The sequence below is a fragment of the Mustela nivalis genome, assembly GCF_964662115.1.
Source record: "Mustela nivalis genome assembly, chromosome: 1".
NCBI lineage: Eukaryota > Metazoa > Chordata > Mammalia > Carnivora > Mustelidae > Mustela > Mustela nivalis.
The window spans coordinates 129,260,972-129,287,847 of NC_139020.1; the positions used below are offsets into that span (position 1 = coordinate 129,260,972).

General features: G+C 38.5%; 2 protein-coding genes and 1 long non-coding RNA gene across 5 annotated transcripts in view; 1 reads left to right on the forward strand and 2 right to left on the reverse strand.

Moving 5' to 3' along the window:
- PIK3R4 (phosphoinositide-3-kinase regulatory subunit 4) overlaps positions 1 to 9,353 on the forward strand; it is a 79,747-nt gene extending 70,394 nt beyond the window's left edge. For both annotated transcript variants that reach the window (XM_082684254.1, XM_082684255.1), the window contains exons 15-20: positions 1,350 to 1,561; positions 3,353 to 3,484; positions 6,875 to 6,975; positions 7,517 to 7,605; positions 7,900 to 8,008; positions 8,787 to 9,353. In XM_082684254.1, coding sequence (XP_082540380.1) covers positions 1,350 to 1,561; positions 3,353 to 3,484; positions 6,875 to 6,975; positions 7,517 to 7,605; positions 7,900 to 8,008; positions 8,787 to 8,957 — 814 coding nt within the window. In that variant the 3' untranslated portion in view covers positions 8,958 to 9,353. The remainder of the gene's footprint in view (positions 1 to 1,349; positions 1,562 to 3,352; positions 3,485 to 6,874; positions 6,976 to 7,516; positions 7,606 to 7,899; positions 8,009 to 8,786) is intronic.
- LOC309841452 lies at positions 5,448 to 6,861 on the reverse strand. The gene is made up of 2 exons (XR_014299139.1): positions 6,587 to 6,861; positions 5,448 to 6,374 (listed from the first exon to the last, which is right to left on the reverse strand). It is a non-coding gene; the product is annotated as an uncharacterized lncRNA (long non-coding RNA).
- Positions 9,354 to 12,661: 3,308 nt separating the features above from the next.
- Positions 12,662 to 26,876, reverse strand: part of COL6A6 (collagen type VI alpha 6 chain) — a 144,825-nt gene continuing 130,610 nt past the window's right edge. For both annotated transcript variants that reach the window (XM_082684218.1, XM_082684219.1), the window contains 3 exons: positions 25,225 to 25,896; positions 22,282 to 22,375; positions 12,662 to 12,895 (listed from right to left, as the gene is read on the reverse strand). In XM_082684218.1, coding sequence (XP_082540344.1) covers positions 12,685 to 12,895; positions 22,282 to 22,375; positions 25,225 to 25,896 — 977 coding nt within the window. In that variant the 3' untranslated portion in view covers positions 12,662 to 12,684. The remainder of the gene's footprint in view (positions 12,896 to 22,281; positions 22,376 to 25,224; positions 25,897 to 26,876) is intronic.

A 26,876-nucleotide genomic window follows, 5' to 3' on the forward strand; every position in this document is an offset into this window, starting at 1 on the left:
ACACCATTCTCCTGGGCATCTGGGTGGCTCAGCCAGTTGGGCATCTGACTCTTGATTTTGGCGCAGGTCATAATCCTCAGGGTTGTGGGATTGAGCCCTATGTCAGGCTCTATGCTCAGCAGTCTGCTCAATATTCTCTTTCTCTCCCACCCCCTCAAATAAATAAATAAATCTTTAAGTACCATTCTCCCATAAAAGGAACCAGGGCTCCTTGGAGAACTGGTTGATTCCAGGTCTGAGCAGTGAAAATACAAGATGAGTCATGAGTTATCTTGTGATGCCAGAAAGTTAGGAAGTGGTTCACAAAACCACATTGAAAGGGCATCAGAGCCAACCTGAGGGAGCTTCCTGTGGCCAAAATTGGAACAACTTGAGCAACAAAACAATAATACTAGTATTGGGTTATAACTCAGAGAATAAAATAAATATCCACGAGTCCATAGTGGTATAAATAAGTAAATGAATAAATAAATTAATGGGGGAAGAAGTGACCAGTCTTCTTTACAGAAGACTTCTAATCAGTAAGGATAGAAGGAATAAGGGAAATAGTCACCATTAGAATACCACAGGTATGATCTATCAAAGGATTCTAAAATTTGTAGACAAAACTCGCAGAAATAGGACTTTTACGTGGTCTCAAAAGTATTTGCCCTAAAGATTGAGTAGTTATAAAGGAAAAAATAATTTTACAGCGGAGAATCTTGGTAGATGGCACCTTAGCCAAATGATTAAGGTTAATATCACCACTAATATGTTTGAATTAGCATCAGGTACTTCCTCATAAATGCCCTGAGAAATTATTTCGTGGTCTTTCAATAAGGCATATACTGGGTGAGAACACATGAGGCAAACCCAAATGGAGAGATATTAGAGATATTTTATAAAATAACCAGTAATCTTGAAAAATGTCACAATCATGAAAGGCAATCAAAGACTAGGGTCAGATAAATACATGACAACTCAATGTGCCATGTGGTATCTTGTTTTGGATCCTGGAACAGTGAAAGGACATGAGTAGAAAGCTAATAAAAATCTGATTATGTTCTGTATTTTATAAGCATTGTTACTAAGATTAATTTCTTCGTGTTGATAAATTTTTTGTGATTATGTAGGTTATTAACATGAGGGGAAGCTGGGTGAAGGATCTATAAGAATTCTGTGTACTATTTGTGCAACTCTTCTGTAAGTCTGAAGTTATTATAAAAAATGCCTCAGGTATCATTGGCTTGATGGGTCACAGTTGTTCTTTCTTGACTATGGTTAGAATATAAATTTATCTTAAATAGAAGCTGGTCTATGTTTTCAGTGACTAGAAAAATCTTTATCTTTTGCTTTGTGTATTTCTTTAGAATTCTAGACCAGAAGGATGATGGCTGTGTCGTGGATATGCATCACTTCAACTCTGGGGCACAGTCTGTTCTCGCCTATGCCACTGTGAATGGCTCTCTAGTTGGTTGGGACCTCAGGTCTTCAAGCAATGCATGGACACTAAAGCATGATCTGAAGTCAGGCCTCATCACTTCCTTCGCTGTGGACATCCACCAGTGCTGGCTTTGCATTGGTGAGCTGATTTGAAAGTCATTGATTAGGTTGTGAATGCCACTAATATATGGAATTGCCTTCTTGTGAAAGTTTTTTCCTTTTTCATCATTGGTAATCCCCCGCCCCTTTTTGGGGTTGGGGGGTGGAAGCGAAGGGAAAGACAGGGGAATCCCAAGCAGGTTCCAAACTCAGCTCAGAGCCTGACATGGGCTCAGTCTCACAACCCTGAGATCATGACCTGAGCCAAAACCAAGGCACCTCCTCATCTCCTTATATTTTTGATTATTACATTATAATCACTTGCAATTTAATTTTTTTATTAAAAAAATTTGAAAGGTTTCAGTATCCCAATGGCTAAAAGTTTCCTTTTTCTCTTTATTCTTAAATGAGCCTTTTTGTAATCATTATAGTGATCAGATTTGGTGGCATTCTGTTATCCTTCCAGAGAAGCAGCAGGCTTTTTTGATGAGAGCATTTGAATTTGTGCAGACTTGGTTTTCAAATTCCAGTAACCTCAGGCAAGCTGCATAGCTTCTCTGAGTCTTAGGACCCTCATCTTCAAATGGGGCTAATCCTTTCAAGGGCTGCTTTGAGGATTTAATGAATTAAAAGCATCTATCACAGGGCCTCATACTGGAGAAGAGCTAAATGGCAGTTTCTTGCCCCATTATTCCTCCTTACCTCCCTTTCTCAAAGGCTGAAGGTGTACCATGTTATCTTGCTGGCTGCTTTCCTATTTTAGTTTCACATTTTGCCCCCATAAGGCTTTGAACCTGCCCCTTGAGAATGTATCACATCTCACTTTTTCCCATTTGCCATACTTTCTGAAGAATTATAATCTGTTGTGCTTGAATTTTGGTTTCCAGATTCCCTAACTTATATTTATGACATTGAGTATCTGCCTTTTCCTTTATGTCTTTTTATATAGTTTATATGGAATACATTGTGTTTGCCTTTTGTGGGAATAAACTGTACGGGTTCAGAAAGATGTGATGCCAGGCCTATGTGTAGATATGAAACTCTGTGAGTAGCTTAGTAAATGGCAGTGATGGCTGTCAGATGGCTCTCATTAGCTTTGAGGGCAACCAAACTACCTTGGCTGTTTGAGCCATTGTCCTGCAGTGAGGCAAGGTTTCAGAGGGACCCTGTTGCCCTTTTGCCTTTTCACACTCCCAGTATCTCCATTGGAATTGGAGACCAGTCCAAGAATATGCTCTGTGCCTCTGTCAGGACCAGCTGTTCAGTGTTGGGGTTGGCAGTGTTCTTTGGAGATGGGGGGTTTCTCTGTGGAGTTTGTTGTGGGCAGATGTACAGGTACTCACTCCAGTTTCTGCTGTGATTGGATATCGATACCGGTTTCCAGAATGTTTTGGAGAAAAGGGCACATGGAAATGATTGAAGTTTGATGATAGCTATAAAGCTCCTGCCACTGTGGGTTGGTTAAGTGATCACTGAATACCACTAGAACACGGGTTTTGGTGATTTAAGGCATTCTGAACATTTTGGCTTATCAAATGCAGTTTATTTCTTCTCTTGACCTTTTGTTTTTTATGTGTGCCTTTGGCAGTTAATACCAGTGTAATTAATGAATTATTCTTTTTCAACTTCATTTATTTCACAATTATGTAGTAGCATTTTATATCTTTATTTAACAACTAGAAGTGCTTTGTGACTCTAGGGAGATAGCTTCATGAGAACAAAGAATGAATAAAATACATTCACACAAAGCTAGTGGTGTTGTTTATTTGTATAAATGCAGTTTGGTGTACTTTAATCATTATATGGTAATCTTTTTGACTTTTCCTTTAAGGTACAAGCAGTGGTACTATGGCTTGTTGGGACATGAGGTTCCAGTTGCCAATTTCCAGTCACTGTCACCCTTCCAGGGCTCGAATCAGACGCCTCTCCATGCATCCTCTGTACCAGTCCTGGGTGATTGCAGGTAAAATGGAGGGCAGGCTTTCAGGTGTTGGGGGATGTTTTTGGAAGTGCATAATATGCTGCTGCCAAGACTCAAATTCTTAGAGTTTTTATTTCATGTGTGAACCAAATCTTGATTTTGTTCTGTTTCTGATGATGGAAGTTCCTACCACTGCTATCTCGCTGTCATTTCATATTTATTATCCTTAAAAATGATCTCATTAATTGTACCATTACCTTCCATTTGTTTCCTTTCTCCCATATTTTTGTTGAAGCTGCCACCACCATCTTAGAAATGTGAGTTAGAAACCTTGACTCATCCTTGTCAGATGCCATTTCTTGTTGATGTGTTTCTGTTGTGTTTTTTGCAAGCTTTGCTTCCCATCCTTCCCCTCACTGGGCATTTGGATTTTCTTGTATGGATTCTTGGCAGGTTTTTGAAACTTACTTTCCTTATCTGTAAAATGTGGTTAAAAATACTTTCTTAGCAGAGTTTTAAGAATTTGAGATAAAACACTAGAGCACATAGCCTGGCATACGTGCAGTGCTTGGTAAAAAGTAGCTCTTGCTGTTCTTATGTCTTCTCATTGGTTGTCTTGCATCTAGCCTCTTTGGTCCCTTCTCATATGCTGCTTCTGTCAAAGACTTTGTGTTGCCAAATTTGATGGCCATTGATCTGCTCACCTCTTATTTGACTCATCCTTTGGTCAGTTACAGTATCCTCTTTCTGAACTACTTCCCTTACATGACTTCAAGGACATCACTTTCTTGGTTCTCGTGTTCATTGATTTGCAGCTGATTCCCCATCTTCTTTTAAAATTGACCTGCTCCACTGCCTCAGGGCTCAGTCTTTGGTCCTAACTCCTTCTCCTTCTACACCGGCTTTGCTGTATGACATTGTGTAGTTCCATGCTTTAAATACCACATTTATTCACAGTTTTATAGCTACTTAAAATCCCCCCTAAGATATCTAATAGACACCTTAAATTTGACATGTCTAAATCAAATACCTGGTTTCCTTACCTTGAGACAATACTGTTCTTCCCACCATACTGTCCAAGTAAATGACAGCTCTTTTACTCAAGGTGCTCAGGAAGCCTGGTGTTGTCCTTGATTCTTCTCTCTCATCTTCCTTCTAGTCCTTTAGCCAATCTTGTATGGTCCTTAAATACATTCAGAATCTGACTAATTTTTACTATTTCCTTCACTGTCTCCCTTCTCCAAACCACCGTAATCTCTTGTCCCTATTAATACAATATGCTTGTAACTCCCTGCTTTAATCCTTACTTCTTAAGACTGTTCTTTCTGCTGTTCAGTACCTTCCCATTCCAAGTTACAGCCAGACTCCTTACTTTGGCCCAGATGCCTTTTGGGGATATGCCCCTGCTACCTCTCTGACCTTTTGTTTATCAGTCAGGGTTCCAATAGGAAACGGATGGCATACCCAAGGTAGGATAATTTGAGGATTTATTTTCAAAGGAACTATTGAGGGAAGTATGGTGAGAGGGATCATAAAAGCAAAATGAAATGGGGCTGGTATCAGAAGACGGCGGGGACGGGATGGTTACTGGAGTTTGCAGAGAAGTTGAGTAGAGAGGGCCACCTTGAGAGGAGCAGTGAGTTTGACATGAGGGACACAGCCCCCCTGAGATGAGACATTCATCTATCCCTTTGGTCTCCTACTATGGCTTCCACAGGCCTATATTAGTTCCCTATGACCATTTATTCTTAGGTATAATAAATTACCACAAAGTTGGTAGCTTAAAACAACACACATTTATTCATTAACAGTTCTGGAGGCCAGAAATTTGAAATGAGTTTTTCTGAGCCAAGTTCAGGGTGGCAGCAGGGCCATATTACCCCTGTGGGGTCTAGGGGAGAATCCATTCCCTTGCCTTTTCATGCTTCTGCAGCTGTATGCCTTGGCTCGTGGGCCCCTTCATCCATCTTCAGAGCCACCACCGTAGCATCTTGCTCCATTGTCCTTTTGTTTTCTGCTGTCAAGTCAGCCTCCCTCTTCTAAGGACACTGTGATTGCATTTAGGGCTTACTTGGACAACCCAGGAGAATCCCATCTCGAGGCCCTTAATTTAATCATATCTACAAGGTCACTATACAACATAAGTTGACATGTATAGTCTCTGAAGATTAGGACCTACATATTCAGGGGGCTTTTAGTTTACCACCAGCCAAACCCACGTAGAAGCCAGAGGGCACACACAGGGTCTGTTGATGTGGCCTCTATGGATTAGCCTTAGAGTGGCAAATGGAATGTGGCCAGGCCTCCTGTGCCTTTTCCTGCCTCTCCCCCATGCTCAGGTCACCACAGCCACAGGGGCTTTCTGGCTTTCTCCTGGAACTAAGCACACTCCTGATTCAGGGCCTTTGCATTTTTTTGGTTTATTATCCCCATTAGAATGTAAGTTCCATAAAATAGGGATTTTTTTTTTTTTTTTTTTTTTTTTTTTGCCTCCTCTTCCTTAGCATCTAGGACAGGGATAAGTTCATAGTACACATTGTTGGTTCAGTAGATATCAATGAAGAAATGAAGTATTGTCACCACCACCACCGCCGCCCCAAACTCAAAAACAACTGAGGGATAATGTCTTTCTCAGGTCTATACTTTCCTTTTTTGATCCTACCTTCATCTCCCATCCCTCCCTATCACAGATGTGCTTCAGTCACACCAATTACTCATTTTCCCAAAGAACACAAAACATTGTTTGTGCCTGAAATGATTTGCCTGTATGCCACCTGTATCTGCCCAGCTCTACTTGTTCTTTTAGTCCCAATGAAAATGTCTCCATGAGGTGACCTCAGTTCTTGCCAACGGATTGGATCTCTTTCTTGAGTTCAGGTGGAATTCTTCAGTTCTTTTTGCTCTCATTGTCTTAATCATTTAAATATTTTTTCTCTACTTCTAGACTGTAGGTTTCTTTTTTTTTTTTTTTTTAAAGATTTTATTTATTTATTTGGCAGAGATCACAAGTAGGCAGAGAGGCAGACAGAGAGAGAGAGGAGGAAGCAGGCTCCCTTCCGAGCAGAGAGCCCGATGCGGGACTCGATCCCGGGACCCCGAGATCATGACCTGAGCCGAAGGCAGCGGCTTAACCCACTGAGCCACCCAGGCGCCCTAGACTGTAGGTTTCTTGAGGGCAGAATCTGTTTAGGCTTTACCTTTCTACTCCACAGTTCTCTTCACTGTGTTGTACACCAGTAAATATTTACTGGCAGTTTATTAAAACAGTCTGGTGACAGAGTCACAGTATTCTTTAAAAGTAGAGTGAGGATTTTTTTCAGGATCAGAAAAATGGAAAGAATAACAGGCTGACTTGGATTATCTACCAAGATGTGGAAGCTCTGAGAATAGTGCTCTGGTCTGAGTAATGGTTCTGGCCCGTGTTTTCCTTAGCTGTGCAGGGCAACAATGAAGTATCCATGTGGGACATGGAGACTGGCGACAGAAGATTCACTCTCTGGGCTAGCAGTGCACCACCACTCTCTGAGTTACAGGTTTGCCTCCAGTTTTATTCTAAAGACAAGTCGAGTTTCCCATACCCCAAGCACTCAAACCTGGTATCTGTTGGGCTTTGTGGTTGTTTTCAATTAGTCTTAGGTGGCTTTCCCATTCCTCAGGCTTACTAACATCTGGGAGGTTTGGTTGCTAGCTCCATAAGGCTAGTGAGATCTCTGTGGAGCCCCAGTAAAAATTTGGGGTAATTGGAATGTGACCCTCTTACCTACACTTTTTTCAGGTTGCCACCCCAAGTACTTCACTGGGGCAAAAGGTAGAAAAGAGGTTTTGTTCTCCTTTAGTTGGAGTCCTCCCAAATAAAAAATGTTAAGAGGCTGAAGAGATTTTGCCTCTTTATTCAGAATGATACAAAGCAAATGCAATTTAAGATCCCAAAGAAAGACCTATAGAAGATATACATAAATGGTCTCTGATTTCTTCAGTTAATCAGAAGCCTGGAAAGCTACTGTCAGTTGACTTGTTTCTAGAAATGCCAACACTGGTATCTTTAATTTGCTTCCTATTTCTTTCTTTTTAAAGCCCTCTCCTCACAGTGTCCACGGTATCTACTGTAGTCCTGCAGATGGAAATCCCATCCTTCTAACAGCTGGCTCAGACATGAAAATAAGGTACAATATCTGATAAAGGATACTTACTATGTAACACTTGAGAGAGATAATAAGGATAATATGTGGATGGATACTCTGGTTAATGTTAGGGTGTTATCAATGTTGGTAATGTTTATCCTTCACATCTTGCAGGAATAGCTATTAATACTTCATTTATCCCTAATTATATGCTATTCTAGGAAAAATCTCTTTTCCTAGTGAAAAAAAACAAGTTATGTGTTGATGAATATAAGTTAATGATCATTAATTCCTCCTCATCTCTAGATATGATCAACATTCGTTTTGTCTCTCTAGGTTTTGGGACCTGGCTTACCCAGAGAGGTCCTATGTTGTTGCAGGAAGTACTAGTTCTTCGTCTGTGTCCTACTATAGGAAAATAATTGAAGGCACTGAAGTTGTCCAGGTACAAACAGTCTTGTTTTCTTTCAGCTTCTGTAGGCACAAAAATGACTTCGGCCAAGAGTGGCAGTATTTAAGAGAGATGTTTCTTTTTTTTTTCCTGTGTGGTTTTTTTTTTTTTTTTTTTTTTGAAATTCACTTTTATGAAGGTATAATAAACATATTAAAGGCACACACATAAGTACACAGTTCGAAGTAAGCACTTTATACACTTGCTCAATCTTTACAAGAAAGTACCTTTATTACTTTCATTCTACAAATAAAGTTAAGCACCATGAAGTAACTTGTCTAAGATCATCCAGGTATTAGGCAGAAGAGCTGGGGTTCAGACCTGGCTATTGGAACTCCAAAGCTTATGTTCTTGAGTTGGGCAAAAACTTCATGTGAGATAATGAGTCTGCAAGTGCCTGGGTCCTAGAAGGTGCTCAGTAAATGAATGAAAGCTTCCTTGATGACAGATAAGTATTTGCATCCATATCCTGGTCATTTATACCCCTTTATTATAGGCTTTCTCTTTTTTCTTCTGATGGTGGCAGAAGGTAATACAGAAAATTTATAAACAGGCCAATAATTTGTACATATTTGTAAGTGGCCTACTTGTGGAAAACAGTATCATTTTGGACTCTTTTACTCAGTGTATTTGTGAAAGGATGACTACCTCACAGAAAGTTTTAGCTTTAACGACAACAACCTGTCCCAGAAGCAACAATATTGATAAGAGGTACAATGTGGTACAGGCTTTTAACTTCTGGCATTCTCCCTGACTTCTAACCATTAAACAGGAGATTCAGAATAAGCAGAAGGTGGGACCAAGTGATGACACCCCTCGGAGGGGCCCAGAATCTCTGCCTGTGGGACACCACGACATCATCACAGATGTGGCCACCTTTCAGACAACGCAGGGCTTCATTGTTACTGCATCTAGAGATGGGATTGTTAAGGTGTGGAAATGAAAAACTAGTGGTTTGTAAAATTTGTAATAAAGTTATATGTATACTGTAACTTGAGAGGAAAGGTATTTTTAGAGGACAGAAGTGAGATTCCTTTTCAAAATCGTGTCTGTATATTTACTATTTCATTATTAAACAGATCCCATCCAAGGTGGTTAAGGAATTTGCACTGGACTAATATGCTCATGCATATCTCTGCAGGAATCAGCCAGACAACAGTATCTGGGACTTTTTATTGTATAGGTCACAGAGGTGAAGAATTTAAAATGCTAAGACTTACATGACCTAAGTTTACTTTGTATTGAAAAAAGTGGTTGTAAGCTATTAACAATGTAAACACATTTTTGCTATTAAAAGTGCTATTCAAACCAGCTAATAAACTGTATTCAAGCATCTTAAGTTTTTTTGTTTTTGTTTTTTTGCTGTTTTAAACAGTAAACCTGAGCAGAATAGTAAACTTTTCAGCAATATTTGTTCTGAAGAAATGGACTCAGTGTCACAAAGAATCTGTGTCAGAAGTAAGTCTTATGCCCACATTTCTGGACTTTCAATATTGTTCTTTCTGCTTTATATCTTTCTTCCTGATTTACAGTCTGCCTGATTAATGCTAGAACTGATCTGTGTATCGACCCTTGAAAAATGTCTCTCCTTGGCCATTCCACTTGCTTTTATCCAGTGTCAGTTAACTAAGCTGTTAAAAACATGCCAAACCTCTATACTTTTAAATTAAGACAAATTGGCCTTCCCCACAAAAATAAACCCTTCAGGCTTATCAATTATTATTTGTACATGAATCTAATTGTCTCTTCACATTTAATTGTCATCCATTTGCTGAAGGGTTTATGGTATTAAAATACTTCATTTTTAAATTAGTTACTTGAATCTGTAAACCAAAGAGTTAAGTAGATAATCTGACTCTGGGGAAAACAGTACTTAAATATTCAAATTTAATTTTCTGTAATTATATGATTCCATTATGGTACATGACAGTTTGCAGTGCACAGGTCTGTCTTTACAGTTCAGTGCGCTTAGTTTTTGTTTACCTGTCTAAGCTCATCAGAAAACTCTGTCATTCTCAAAGGCCTGAGTTTGGAGTCTGGACCTTGACAAGGCTAGATAGCTAGTGGAACTGAAGGATTTGCAAATTTGACATTGTCCTGTTACATTGCTTCTGCTTTCCTTCGTGTCTGTTAAGACCATATATCCAGATTTCTAGCTATTAAGTCAGATTCATGTCTGCAGAGGTTGGAGGTCACCTGTTTGTGACAAACCTTTGACCTTAGAAAGGCATTAAGCCTGGAGCCATTAGCAAAGCCACATAACTGACAAACATGCAGAGAGGAAAAAAATGGGAGTGGGCCACTGGAGATGTGATCCTTTTTTCCCCTTATCTTCCTGCCATCCATTCCTCTTCCCACTTAAACTCCCCCTTTTAGAAAAGGGGGGCACTTGGTTGAATTGTTACTGAGTATTACAATCTAAGGCTCTGCTGAGTTGCATCTTTTTAACTTTTTTTTTTTTAAACATGCTTGACTCCTAGCTTACTGATGAGGTAATAGGCATGTCCCTTATAGTCAATTAATTTACATGTTTCAACCAGGAAGCACCACTGCCTATTTATGTGATTCTTGGTTTAAACAGGCGTTTAGTTAATTTATATTCACATTTTTGCTGTTTTTTTCCTTTAGAGAAAGAGATAAATCATGTGAAATGCCAATATTAGAGATTTCAAAAAAGGAACTTAGTAAATTTACAGTATGTTTCAGACCCTTTATCTATTAAGGATTAAAAAGATCACCAGGGGCGCCTGAGTGGCTCAGTGGGTTAAAGCCTCTGCCTTCGGCTCTGGTCATGATCCCAGGGTCCCACATCAGGCTCTCTGCTCCGAGGGGAGCCTGCTTCCTCTTCTCTCTCTCTGCCTGCCTCTCTACTTGTGATCTCTGTCAAGTAAATAAGTAAAACCTTAAAAAAAAAAAAAAAAAAGACCCCAAATGCTAAATAATCTCAATTACCAAGGGCAAAAATTTTTGGTGTACTTTATCAATGCAGAGAAAATAGACAAAAACATTTTTAAAGTATTGCTAGCAGTAAGCAGGAGGAATTTTTGCTTAATCTGAAGTTAACCAGAAAAATCCCTTTTATTAAAATACTTCTTAAATATTGCTCATCATTTTCCTCTACATGAAACATGAAGTTTTCCTGAACTCCCAAGCACCGCTTAGGATATGAATAAAATTGATGTGCTCTATTCATCTGTTTCCTGAGTATGAATATGTCATTGGGAGCTAACTATTGGAATTTCCTGAGTAAGGATGGCAGAAGTGTTTTAAAACACAGTGGGGATGGTCTTTCTTTCCTAGCATTTATGAAGAGAGATCTAGAAAAGAAAATCACCTACTCGTCTTAGGAGTCACTAGCCATCTGCTCCATGCATTCAGGCAGGGTGTCCCTCCTTGAAGAGAGTGACATTCTACCAAGCAGGGCCATTGCTACCAACTCTGGAGCCAGCTCTGAGAATATGAGGTAAGGTCCAAACATTGTTAAAATAAATAATGTGAGTTTGGTCTTTAGTTGTTGAAAATACTAGCCCATCATAAGATTAAGAATTAGTGATCTAGATGGAGGGGTTGAGGGAGCAAGCTGTCAGAATGCTATTGGAGGCTAGGCATTCGGAAGACCTTTCTTCAACTTACTTTGATCTCTGTGCATCTTTTTACATCTCTGCAATTCCAAATGGATTTGTGGATTAAAACATTAACAACTTAATCTTTTCCAAAGTCAATATGCCTTTAAAGCTACTTAGATCTCAGTCAGTCCTATTTGGTACTGCTTACTACTGACTAAATAGCTATCTTATGGGTGAAAGCAACTCAGCTTCACCTATGACCAGTTGTCTTTACTCTCCTTGTCTAAAGAATGTATGGATTAGTAAAAAATAATATATTTAACAATGGTAAATAATAAAAGTCCATCAAAATGGCCAGGCAGGAGGCCCTATATAGTGAAGGAACTTCTATCTCAAAAGCAATTATTTATGTTTGAGGGGAATTAACAAGTTTCTCAGTGAGTTAAGGAGGAGTTGGAGCAGAGAACATTATTCTCTGCTTTTTACCTGTCCTAGCAAACAACTGCAGAAAGTGGGAAGAAACCTTCCAACACAAGCCTATCAGAAAGCTGGCCACTCTACAAAGTCAGTGATGTCTTTAAATGGTATCATGGAAAGCCAGATTATCAAAATTATGACATATAAGCATCAGTTTGTAAATGGAAATGTTGAAGTCTTTCAAAACATTATATTTGGGTTAAACATGAGCATTAAACTGTAGTAAGTAGAGAATGGAAGCTTGGTTTGCAGAAAGTGGACTGAACAGAGACCTGCAATTAAAAGAATTATCACTGGCTCATGTATATACTATGTAAAATTTACCTTCAGATTATATCTCCATTGTACTTTGCAGAACACTTCTTTCATTCTTCCATCTTTTAATGATAAGAGTTCTTGAATTTATCAGAGTGCTGGATTTATGAGATGTGCTCCAAGAAATGGACAAGATCCACCTTAATACCAATGAGTGCAAAGGGTTAAATTGCCCAGTAATCTACAACCTGTGTTTTGTCCAGCCCTCCAGATTGGACTTGTGGATATCCAAATAAAAGTTTCCGATAGTTATGGCAGTGAGTTTAGTTACTTAAATCCACAGTCTTACCATGCTTCCTTAGGCTAAATTCTTCAAGCACTTCCTTTATCATATTGTTTTGGAGCAGTTTTTATCACCTTTTTTCCATTTTTAAAGATATGGAATGTGTTTCTGGTAAGATTTCGAATAATATCATCACTGCTGCCTCTTGCTACTCTTGGAAGATAATTTTTATCTTGAAAAAACTTTGCCTTCTGTAATACATCATCTTTGAGGGCAGTTTTATGTGGTCCAGGAACAAAGCTGTGCAAAGAAAGAAGAGAAACATCACAGAAGATAAATGCCATTTCAACTTCAATAGACTATATTAATTGTGTCCTCCTGTTGTCCTCATTCCTTGCTGCATCTTTCCTAGATGTACACTGTGCAGAAATACCAGAAGCTGAGACTGTGACATAAGACATCTTGTCAGAATATGCAAAATCATTTTAACAGCAAAGTTCCATGTTCTACCCAGAACTTCATATGGTTGGCTTTGATTATTCAGGTCAGAGGTCAAATAGTACACCTCATTAGAGACTGCTACAGCTATAGTTTTTTCAGCACAATATGTTTGTTTCACAACATATCACTGTCTGAACTTTTTTTTTTACTTATAAACCTCTTTGTGATCTGTTCTCTATTCTACCCTCCCAGACAGAAAATTTCACAAGACCATACCTGATAATCATAATAATCCCAGGAATCTTAGAAGAGCATATAGTAGATACTCAATAAACATTTATGAATTGTTGAACACTACATCAAAAAGTAATGATATTGGCTAACTGAACATAATAAAAAAAGACAAAAAAACACAATTATCTAATGAAAACATGAATGAATTCCACTACCTCCTTTCCTTTCTCCCTCCCACCCATCCATTCTTCCTTCTGTCTGTCCATCTATCCATATGTTAACTCTCTGTGGAAAAGCACTAGGTTATGTATAGTGGGGGACATAGAGGTAACGCTCAGTCTAGCAGGCACATAAAGAGTCTGTCAACTGTAAAGGACAGCTGGGGTCAGACTCTGGGAGGCCAGAATGCCAGATTGACAGGTCAAGGAATCATAGAAGCCAAGTACTGATGGGAAGTCCTAACTTATCCAATAAAACTGTGCTGTTGGAAATGGCCTATAATTCACTGGCCAGTATGGCAGTCACTAGCCACATATATTGAGCCACATCTACTGAGCACTTGAAATATGGTTAGTGTGACTGAGGAACTGAATTTATAATTTCATTTAATTGAAAGCTAGTGGTTACCATATTAGCGCAGGAAGGGAGCCATTTCAGACAACCTTATTTTACAGGGAGGTGGTAGAAAGACCTTTAGGTCCATAAACGTTCTTCTATTCCAGCTGCACTACTTACTGGCTGAGAGCAGCTCTGAGCAAACCACTTAACTAGAGTGATTCTTGTGTCTTCAGGTGTAAAACAGTAATAAAGACAACCTATGTTGTGAGCAACATTCGAAATCCCCTAGACTAATTACCGCGGTGCTCTGTTGGTTACAGATGAGGAAACTGACTGCACATAGAGGTGAATATCAGGGACAGAACTGAGACTATAACCCAACATTCTGATACTAAGAGCTTGGTGTTACTTATATTGAACTTGATTTTTATCTGGGACACCATGAAAAGCTATCAAGATATTTATTAAAATATTTATTGTGGCTCCTGGGTGGCTCCGTCAGTTAAGCATATGCCTTTGGCTCAGGTCATGATCCCAGGGTCCTGGGATCAAGCCCCATATCAAGTTCCCCACTTGGTGGGGAGTCTGCTTCTCCTTCTGCCCCTTTACCCCCACTTGTGTTCTGTCTCTCTCAAATAAATAAATAAAATCTTAAAAAAAGTTTAATTGAGAGAGAGCATGTGAGAGAGCATGGGGGGGGGAGGCAGAGAGAGAGGGAGAAGCAGACTCCCTGCTGAGCAGGCCCAAGGCAGCCACTTAACTGACTGAGCCACCCAGCTGCCCCAACTATCAAGATATTTAGAATAAGAAAGTGAAATGAAAAAAAAAAGGCATGCTGTCAGGAACACCTGGGTATGGGTACAGAACCATAGGAAAGGAGATGTCCTGGGGCAGGTTGGATAGTTAAGAAGGTTTGAGGAGCTTGGCATATAAGCTCTTTGTAAATATTTTTAGAATGAATGTGTGAGAGCCTGGTTGCATAAGAAGAGGTTTACCAATACTGATAAACCTCAAACATTTGCTGAACCCTGGCCAAGGGAAGAGTGGAGAGAACTCCAAAACATTGACATCAGAAAAGCAGAGCCAGTATTCACTACATCCATTTCTTCATATTTGAATTTTTCTGCTTTCATGAGCTTTAAACCTGATCTCTTATGAAAACAAAGATATTTAGAAAACAAGTAAGTGAAAGATAAAGAATTTAGTTAGTTCATGTCTTTCTCTCACATACACGTGACATAGATGCATGCATATGTGCACACACACATACTCCACATAGTCCTCTTGCCTCTATATTGAGAGCTAGAAGCAAAGGAGACATCAAATCAACAAAGAACCATGCCATTTTATACTACATGTCTGGGCTTCTGAAATTCTAATCCCAAAGTATATCTCCATTCTCTTCCATCAGTGCTATCTGGAATATACCAAATTGATCAACAGACTTCCCCCAGTTACCAAGAAAGCTAATTTCAGTGCAAACAAAATTTCTCACACCTCCTCCCATTTTTCCTCTTCTGTTTCCTTATTTCCAGAACTAAATATTAGGACCTCAAATTCTCCAGAGCCATAACTGTTTATATGCGCAGAACATGGCTTCACCAATCATGGAGAATGTATGCTTTTGAATCTTGATCACACCATTTTCATGTCTTGGGTTCCCCTCCCCCAACCTCCCTCTTTCTATTGGATCCTTTTTATGATAAGTTGTTATCTTTATTATCTTCCTCCCTCTCTTTGTTAAGAAAAAGCTATTAAACTGGTAAATACGACATTGCTATCTTTTCCCCCCAAATAATTTGAATCTCAAAAGGTTTGAATATGATAAATATGTCTCTGGACTTTTTTCACTAGTATACACAGGAGCTTGTATTTGATTAGCATCAGGTAAGAATCATTTGATTATCGTTTGGGAACCATATAGAATTCCTGTTTTTCCTTTTATCCCATATTGTTGAAATACTTCTTTACTGATTGGTAACTCCAATAATAGGCAGTCAAGATAAAGAAACAGGAATGAAATGCAGCCAATCATTTTTCATCCTGTACCCAACTCTAGTAAAGCTTGTGTAAAGTCTGGCGGCTGGACAAAATGAGGTGGGTGGGACTCTGTAGATTTCAGTTCTCTGTGATGACAGATTCCTCCATCTATTCAGATAATCAGGAGTCAACTCTGCTGCATTTACTAGTTGACTGGATGCACTGGAGTCAAAAATGCAGACAAGATTGCCTCTATTTCGGGAATCCCTTTTAATATGCATCTTGTGTGTCTAGAAAACATACTTTGGAAGGTAGAATTACAACAGATGTATTATTCATATGACATTGGTGTCTCTGTCCATTTTTTACAATTTGATTGTTCTGGCTCTGGTCTGTCAGCGCTTTCAAGTCTGGCACAACAGCTTCCCTCACTGGATAAAGCAATAAGCAGGTGGCTTTCTGTCTTTTATTGTCTCTGAGCAGTTCTAAGCACTTACAAAGAGGCTGCCTTACAGTCTCACCCTTACTGGCCATCTGTCTCCTTGATTGCTTGTGTTCAGTTCCTTTATTTTCCATCTGATAAGAACCAGCTTCCACCTGTATTTCTCAAAATCTCACAGTGGAATCATCTAATTCTTATGCAAGTCATTCTGAGACTTGGCAAGTCATCTTTATGGCCAGGCATCTTGCCTAACAGGCATTCTCAGCTCCCTCAACTATGTGCTCAATTCTGCCTCACTTCTCTTGAAAGGCTCAGGCAGGGAGTTTGAAAAGCATCTGTGTGGCTTGTTACTTTTTCTTATGGTCTTTGGTCACTTACAGAAGGCCTGCAGTGTCCTAGGCTAAGTCTCCATCAAGAGGTTCTCCAACAGCGGTGTGGATTTCATGTCTCAATTCCTGATGTCCCATCATTTCCTGTCATTTCCCTGTTTCAGATACACAGGAGAAGCTGAGCCTCAAGGATAGCTGGGCAATGTGAAGAAGGGGAGGAAACATCCTGTCGAATAGTACCACGAATCCCCTCTGTTCATGTTGATCTTTGAACAAAATGCATGGTAGGAATAGTTTCCAAAAATAGGTTTTAATTTTTATAGGCTGGCTTCAGTGTCTGCCTTTAGTGATTATGGCCAGCTACATATTATGTGGAGCCTAATGCAAATGCAAATGGGAAGCTCCTTTCCATGCTGCCAGACACCTGCAGCAGGGGGAGCCCTGCCCTTTGTGGACCGACCGCACAGGCCTGCTTTAGGCCTGAATTCAGGAAGCATTTGCTGCTGGACAGTTCCCTGCTTCCCAGCAAGGTAAGCAGATTTGAAGCAGAGGCTTCTCAGAGCTTCTGGAGCTGGAGCATCTGGATTGAGAGTGCCTCTCTGGCCCTGATCACCACACAGAAATTCAGACACTGCACACTAAATTCAGGCACACACTATTCAAGGCATTTGCCTAAGTGCAACTCCCAGGGGCTAGTACACACATTGAATTTCATTCAGATGTGGGGCCCACGTGTGTGTGGCAGTACAGCATGATTTTTCCTCTGATACACTCGCCTAACTACAATCATTTCTAATTAAAAAAAATGTAATGTTCACACAAAAAGTATATGTATATTATTAAGTTTTAAGAGAACTTTTGCCTTTATTGACACTCTTAAAAATATCTTAATTTAAAAATATTAAGTTCTACTCTGATTCCTTTCTTTGGGTATATGTATTTTTTCTTCTAGAACATCTCAAGAGCAATGTTTAGCTTATTACCTTTTAGAGTTTTAAATTTTCCCTAACATAAAAACTAAGACTATAAACTTTCCTAAGTTATGACTTCTGACATGTCCCACAAATTCTGACATAACATCTTGATTATTATACAGTTCTAAGTGTTTTAAAGTTTTCATTATATTTCTTTGCCTTATTTAGAAATGGGATTTTAATTAAAAAATGTATGACTTTAAAAACCTTTCTATTAATTTCTAACTTAATCGAATTCCAATCAGTTTGGATTGTATGACACTAGTTCTTAGAGCTGTGTTGATACCTACTTGATAAGTTAAAAACTGCACCACGAACACCTGGTAAACTCTGATTCAACTAGCTGTTAATGTTTCCTGTGCTCTTCGGAAGAATGTCTTGTTGCTCTATGCATGGTTCTAAATGAACCTATTAAATCAAGTTTGTTACTTATGATGAAATCTTTAATGTCTTTACTCAGTTTTGTTTCCTTGACCACTCAGTGTTCAAACTGGCGTACTGAAGGGCACCTGGGTGGCTCAGTGGGGTAAGCTGCTGCCTTCGGCTCAGATCATGATCTCAGGGTCCGGGGATAGAACACCGCATCGGGCTCTCTGCTCAGCAGGGAGCCTGCTTCCTCCTCTCTCACTGCCTGCCTCTCTGCCTACTTGTGATCTCTGTCGAATAAAATAAATAAAATCTTAAAACCTGGTGTACTGAAATCTACTCTAATGATAGTTCAGTTGGCAATTTCTCCTTGTAGTTTTTTAATCTCCACTTTGTGTATTTTAAGATTTTGTTATCCTCTTAGAAATCTGGAATTGTTAAATCTTCTTCATGAATTGAACACTTTGTCACCATGCAGTGGCTTTTTATCCCTATAATACGGTTTTGTTAAAGAGAATATTTTATTTGATATTAGTATGTTATATTCTAGTTTTGTTTTTCTGGTTATGGTAGGTTTATATGTATCATTTTCTGCATATAGCAGTATAGTTTCCAGATTTTTAAAAAATTTACCTGATATTTTCCTTACAATTTTTCTTCCAACTTTTCCTTGTCCTTATTTTGTGGCCATGTCTCTATAATTGAAAGCAAGTTATAGCTGGATTTTATTTTGTTTCTTAAGTCCATCCATCTCTGTAACTGACATGTTTAGATTGTGTTTATGACAATGCCTAATATATTTCAGTGGATTTGATTCTGCTGTTTTAACTTCATGCTTTCTGTTTGTCCTCCCCCACCTTTTCTCACCTTTTTATTTTTGTATTTATTTATTTTTTTTTTAGATTTTACTTATTTATTTGACAGAGAGAGAGAGAGAGAGAGAGATCACAAGTAGGCAGAGAGAGAGGGGGAAGCAGGCTTCCCGCTGAGCAGAGAGCCTGATGCCGGGCTCCATCCCAAGACCCTGAGATCATGACCTGAGCCGAAGGCAGTGGCTTAAACCTCTGAGCCACCTGGGTGCCACTTTCTCACCCTTAAAAAATATATATTTATGTTGTTTTTATTCCGTTTTCCTGCACTACTTTTTTGGTAGTTAGCTACTTTCCATATTTCTTTTTCATAGGCGCCGTCACAATTTCTAACGGATTTTTAAGAGAGTCTAAATTTTTCAGTAGCCTAATTGCCAGCCCAAATATTTCAAGTTCCTAGAACCCTTAACTCCATTTACCTCTCCATGACATGTCTTATTATTGTTGTTCCATTTTTCAGTACCACCTTTTTTACCTTACAGGCTCAACTTCATTTTTTTAAATAAAAGATTATTTTATTGTCCAATATATTTTCTCAAGTTTAAATAATATTTATTAATATGTAATGTCTTAGTACAACTTTTTTTTTCTGTTAAACCACTAGGTGGATTATTTTTTTTTTTTCGTACCTTTGTTAACCAAAAAAAATTGGCTTTTTTGTAACCCTACAAATTAGATACTATTATTACTTAAAAATCTAGCATTTAGATTTTCCTAAATATTGTCAAATTTTGATGATTTATTAGTGTTCCATCTCAGCTTTTCCTTCCATATTCATTTTTATTTTTCTTGAACTATGTACTTCAAAAGTTCCTTTACTAAAGGTCTTTGTGGTGAACAGTTGTTTTTTGTTTATCCCAATTATCTTTGTTATACCATTATTTCTTAAAAGTTGGTTTACGTTGATAAAAATATTCTTCCATTACTTTAAAAGTTCTTAACAGTTTTGTGGCTTCCACTATTGCTACTGATAATCCAGCTGCTAGCCTAATTGTAGTTTCTTTGTAGATAATCTTTCAGGTTGCTTTTTCCTTTGGCTTGGTTTCTGCATTCTCCTATGCCATGTCCAACTTGCCTTCTTTTTATTTATCCTGCCTATTGTACCTTGTCTTTTCTTCATCTCTTAATTCATATCTTTCATAAATTCTTGAAAATGATCATCTCTTCATGTATTTGAATATCATCTCATTTATTATTTGTTTTGTCTGATTTCAAGAATTCCAATTTGATATAGATCTTTCCATTCTGTTTTGTCTCTAAACTTCTTACATGTATCTTCTTTGTATTCTGAGTGATTTTTTCAGCTTTATTTTCCAGTTCATTATGTTTCTCTTTAGATGTGTCTATTATTCTGTTTAATTTGTCCACTGAGTTTTATTTTTTAATTCATAGAATACTTTAAGAACAAAACTATGAATAAATAAATACCTGTATACTTTTCACCTATCTGATTCTCCAAATGTTACCATCTTGTTCCTCTGTGTGTGTATATACACATATATGCATACACACATCCATATAAGCATATTTACTCATATATGCATGTACACACACAGACACACACAAAACCCCATCCTATTTTCTTTTAGGAAAACCATCTGAAAATAGGCTGCAGACATTATACATGTTACTTTTAAATACTTCAATATACCTAACCTATCTTAAGAACAAAAACATTCTCTCATATGAGTATATTATTACTACACATAAAGACAGCCACATGAAGCAATAATAGCATTTGACATATTATTCATACTCAGATTTCCCCAGTTGTCCACTAGATGTCATTTATCATGAAGCTTTCTTTCTGACCTGGGATCCAGTCAAAGTTCACTCTATTACATTTGATGGTTATGTCTCCTTAGTCTCTCCCACTTTAGAATAGTACCCAACAACCTCTTGCTGCTCATGGCATTGAAACTTCAGACTCGGGGCGCCTGGGTGGCTCAGTGGGTTAAGCCGCTGCCTTCGGCTCGGGTCATGATCTCGGGGTCCTGGGATCGAGTCCCACATCGGGCTCTCTGGCAGGGAGCCTGCTTCCCTCTCTCTCTGCCTGCCTCTCTGTCTACTGTGATCTCTCTCTGTCAAATAAATAAATAAAATCTTTAAAAAAAAAAAAAAGAAACTTCAGACTAGTCAGCTCTTCTGAAGAAAACTCCACATTCTGGAATTGACTGTTTCCTCATTATGAGATGTGGGTCAAACAATGCCTGCAAGAATCTCACATAGCTGATATATTTTCCCCTGCACCACTGCAGGAAGCATGTAATGTCAAATCTTGGTCACAGTGGGAACTGCCAGATCTTACCATGTACATGCACATTTCATTTCTTTGTAATTAATAAGTTAGTACTATGTGAATGATCTGGGAGACTGTGAAATAGCCTGTTCCCAAACAACCTGTCACCCAGTGGTTTTAGCATTTCTTGATTCTTGCCTAACTCCATTATTACAGTGGAGATTACAAATTGGTGATTTAAAAAAAAAAGATTTATTTATACATATTTAATGCCCATTTATTTAATATGTTTATTTAATATTACTTATAGTAACATTGATTATATTAATATATTAGTAAATATTTATGCATATCTAATACATATACATATTTAATTTTTAAAAAAGATTTATTCATACATAAATCATGTGCTCTCTGTGTGCCAAGTATCACTTCACCATTTTCGATATTCATCTCAGAGAGCGCACATGAGCAGGAGGGGCAGAGGGAGAGGGAGAGAGATTCCCAAGCGGACTCTGCTGAGCACAGAACCTGAGGCAGAGCTCGAGCTCATGACTTGGAGATCATGACCTGAGTCAAAACCAAAAGCTGGACACTTAACCAACTGCATCACCCAGGTGCCCCACAAATTGGTGATTTTTTAATTCTACCGTTTTCTTCTATATTTCTTAGGTAGCATACTTCTATAAAAAAAGAGCTTTTACTACCCTCCTCCCTTTTTGGATCTCTAAATAGACTTATGGATTTTAAAAATTCATCCTATTGTAATCCATTAACATTATTCTTTTTGATATGAAACTGTCCAAAATCAGACCAGTGAGAATATTTTCAAGATAGCCCCTCTGTCCATTTGACAAGACACTGCTAGTTTTTGGCTACTTCCTTGCTTTCTGGTATAATAAATATTTGAGAGTCATATTGTACTTCCCAGCTACAGTCTAGAATGTAGCTTTTTTCCTCTCCGAAACCCTGGTTCCTTTGAGTGGGGAATGATATTTAGAAGCCACTATCTGGTCATTATCCCTGTTGTCACTGAAGTGTCCCATTGGTTGTTTAATTTCCACATTTAGATTTTTCTACTGTTAAAAATCTCTGGTTATTTTTCAGATCAACCTGGTCATTTTTTATTATCTCTTATACCCTCAAATTATATTTTAATATTATGTAGCAATAGATTTTGTCCAAATAGGATGGAAGAGGAAGGAGATAGAGAAGAGGAGGAGGAAGATTCAAGTTCTTTCAAGCTGAAAATACCTTCGCCACTGCTGCGGGGGCGGCTTCAGGTCTGTAGAGCTGAGTCTGCTGCACTTCATTTTGAAGTTTAAGGGTGGGTATTTGTTGATTGCACCTAGGAAGAGAAGTCTGTGATGAGTCTCTTATTCATGGCTATTAACATTACAGCAATCTGCTCTGTGTGCCAAGTGTCACTTCACTGTTTTCGATATTCATCAAAGGAAGATAGCAACTAAGGTGGCCATATAAGAGATGAAAGCAGGTTTCTCAGGGAAGTCTCTAAAAAGGGGTTTAGAAAATACTCTAGGCTGAATTTATAGGCAATGCATTCAACTTACTTTTCAATAAGATGCCTTTAGCTGCTGAAGTTGGTCAACGTTAGAGGAGATTTTATGAGCTAGTCCTAAAAGTCTGGTCTCTAATTGACATGAACTATTCAGAATAGCTATTTTTTAATTTGCTCTTTTGCAATATCAAAATGCAAAGGGAAAAGGATATTCCCTTTATAGTTTCTGTATCGTTAACCACAGTAACAATAGTGCCATCTTGGGTTTAATTCATTAGTGGCTCACTTCATTTGGAAGTATATTAATTTTTTATAATAATAAAGCATGCCTCTTCCCACACAATTTAAACACTTAAAAGCCATTTTTGATGGGAAACTTTTAAAAATATTTATTTCCTTGAAGCATTAAACTGAACAGACTGGGTAAACACAATTAAATCTCGTCCTTGATGCTCAAGGGTCATTAAGTAGCAAGTTCATCCTGGGCTGGGATATAGCATTGTCTCTAAAGCTGCTGTTGCAGACTGGACTGTGTGATTCTAGACTGAATGGCCCAAGACTGTGATGTTGTGCATTTTACTTTTTATCTGTCCTAGTTCTAAGCATCAGGTTGTTTGTCAGTTTTCTCTCAGAAAATGTTATTTCTGATGTGGACTGTGCTCGATGGCCGCCTTGATCATAGCGTGGTGTTAAATAAGAGAGAGGAGCTGCACTAGAATGCCCAAGAGGGCAGTGACGGTGTCTGTTTGGTTACTCCTTGATACCCCCACACCTTGGGGCACCTGGGTAGCGCCGTTGGTTAAGCATCTGACTTAATTTGGCTCAGGTCATGATCTCAGGGTCCTGAGAATATGCCCTGTGTTGGACCCTGTGCTCAGCACAGATTTGCTTGAGATTCTTTCCCCTCCTTTATCTTCCCTTTGCTCCTCCCCCACAGCTCATGTTCTCTAAAATAAATATATATATTTTTAAAGATAGCTCCACACCCAAAGTGTGAGTGGCTCGGTGTAGGTACCTGATACATATGTGTTGCTGTTGAATGAGCATGAGACTGTGGGTTTGCTATATGATTACGTTAAAGCCTTTTTCAACGTCTACTTTTACAGCTATATTTCAAAGACGGGAGATTTCTAGATACTTAAGTTCTGGAAAAGTAGTGTATAATTGTGTCACAGTTATGGTTTTCTGAAAGCACTGTATATATCTCTCACCTAGCCCAAGTAATTCTTAAGGCATCTCTTCCTTTCCCTGGGTAGTAGTGGAGTGTCATTTTTATCTAACTATACAGTTTGACTAATTACCATGAAACACCATGAAGAATTTCTGGGGACTGAGGAAAGAAATTCCATCTTAAATGTTTTTTCAATTTTTTTTTTTGCCTCATAAAGAGTGTTTCTTTACAAGTTTCTCAGTCTTTCATTGTGTTTTTTTTGTTTTACCCTTACAAATGCCTTGTAATTACTTTTTTCAGAATGATTCCTGGCCCCACCTTTTTTTTTTTTTTTTTTTTTTTGCCTTTTTTCTAACTCCTCTTTCTGATATCTTTTCAAAAACACATCCACATAAATTTCATTCTAGGAGCTTGTGGCTCCAATGTTTCTCAAACTATAATGTGTATATGAATCACCTGGAAATTTGATAAAAATGCAGATTCTAATTCAGAATGTCTGGAGTAGGGCCTGAAATTCTGCATTTTCCACGAGCTCCCAGATAATGCTGATGATGTTGGTCCTAGACTCACATTTGGAGAAGCACAGGACTTAGGGGACATGACATCAGTACGGCCAGCAATTTCCCACCTTACCTATAGTGACTCGTCCGTCTTTGCAAACTTAGCTGGTTTCGCTTTGTAATGTTAGTGACCAGTTTGAGACACGATCAGAATCTCCTGTAAGGTACACGGGATGTTCTTCAGCCTGTGTATTCACTTCTATCTGGACTCTAAGGGCTCATTGACCACGAAAATGTTTAGAAATCTGACAACTTTTGAACCTCCAGAGTCATAGTAGGACATGGTTTTTTTTTCACCCGTTCCACTGCATACGAAGTGAATTGCATACTTTCAAGGCAAAATTATTTCAAGAAATACAGCCCATGTTTCTTTTTTATGAGCACCAGTTACACTAATTGCTGGCATCATAAAAAGTCATTAACAAGGCTGAGAAAGTTTTGTAAGGATGTATCTTTCATTCTGACAGGTAAAATTGTATATCCTATACCTGAAACTCTGCCTTTGGAACTTGTAAAAAAACAAAGCGAGAACTGTTAAATTTTTCTTTGGCTTTCTCTTTTGGTGTGTTAACTGATGAAGCTTACCTTTGAAGGGTAGTGTGTTAATGTTACATGGCAAGGATTTCTACTTTAGAGCTAAGGTCCAGGCTGTGACTCTCCCCACCCCCGCCTATATTGCTCTATGCAGACAGATGTGTGAGCAGCTGCTTGTTATGATTGCTTCTCCATAGGAACCAGAGGCATAAAAAGGATGAGCCAGAAAATTAAATGCTAGGAATTAGAGGTTTCCTCCCTCCACCATCCATCATTACACATTTTCCTTTATGACCCTGCAGTGCCCTTGAAGACAGAGATTTCCAAGAATCCATTGTCAGTTCATCAACCCTTCTCTTGGGAATACCAAATATACACTTAATGTATAAGAAAAAACAGATTTTATGACTTACGCCTGATTGAGTTTACGAAAGATTTCACAAACTTCACACTGTATCTGTGGTCAGGTTTATGAATTCGGCCAAGCTGGACCAAGTGGTGATCCAAAGGGTAGCTGGCTAGATCTTCCAGTTCCTTGTCATTCCAAGCAAGGCCAAGGGAAAACACAAATAGGGCATAACCTTGACATTTGGCTCTCAAGGATTCTTTCTTTAAGGTTTCCCTGTCCAAGTGACTGGTTTCCCCAGCAGATATCACAAATATGACTTTGTTTCTTCTCATATTGGGTGTATTTAAAAAAATATTGTCCAGGGTCCACTGTAAGGCATGACCGATGAAAGCATCTCCATTTAGTTGTTGAACTGATTCTTCCAGGTGTCTCTTCATGAGGCGTTTGCTATTGTAGGTGGTAAGGTTGAACTCAGTTCTAACAGGACTCTTCTGAGTGTTGGGTAGGAAGTTGGGGGGAGCATGGCTTAAGAGGGCTACCCGGTCTCCAGTGAGAGAGGTCTCAGGCTCTGGGGTGATCTCAAAGTGATCTAACAGTGCTCCCAAAAAGTGTCTTATGTCTTCAAAATCAGCACTTCCCACATGCCGGGAGCTGTCCAGAAGAAAAGCAGCATCCATGTAAGACTCTGCAGGGGGTGGTTTGGCTTGATCACAAAAAGGGTCTGGCTTGCATACATCTGCAGACCAAAAGTCGCATAGGGTTATTAGTAAAACAGACTGTAGAAAAGATAGCATCTCAAATATTTTAACATTTGGAAACTGCATAGTTTTTGATATTAAAATAATTACTAAATAACTTTGATATTAGCAATGAAAGATTCATAATTTGCATCTGTATTTAAAATGTACAGATTTTACACCCAGTTGGCATCTTGAATTCCATTCACTAAGGCATCTGACTTTTAAAAATTAGGCTGCTTTCAACAGATGTTTAATCTTGGCTGCATTTTAAGTTTATAAAGATTGAAGTGGACAGTTTATCTCATTTAAGAGTATACCTTTTCATGACATAAAAGCTAATGATCTTTCTAGATAGACAAGACAGGTAAAGCAATGGTCCTTATCATTATGCTCAGAATCTTTTACTATGAAATATAGTATGCTTTAAAAAAGTGGGAAAAAAGCAATGAATTCTTATACTTCCATTTAAATAAAGGTTTGTAACTCAATGTTCACCTGGGTGTGGACACTAAGGACAAAGTATAGCTCATGTTTGTATCTCCAGTGTGTTTATTAGTTGAATGCTTAATATGTGTTTGTTAAATACATGAATATAAATATTGCATATTAATAGCCTTTCATTAAATATAGGGTCATTTAAATAAATATGCATGTCTCATTTAGCAAAAGAATGTGTCGTAATAAAACAAAAAATGAATTCCACTGAATCTGACCACAATGACTATTCAGAGGAATAAAAAAATTTGGAAATGGAAGGATCTTAGAGGTCTAATTTTACAGAAGAGACTGATGGTAAGAGGTAAAAGCATTCTTTCAAACAATATGCAAGTGTTTCTAGAAGTTTCTATATGTGTGAGGTCAGGGTTTATTGTGAGAGACAGGGCCATGTGGTGGTGTGGCCGTGGGAGGCCCCTTGGCCTAAGAGCCAGGATGCCTGGGCTCTGGTCTTAGCCAAGTCACCACTAGGCCTCAATTC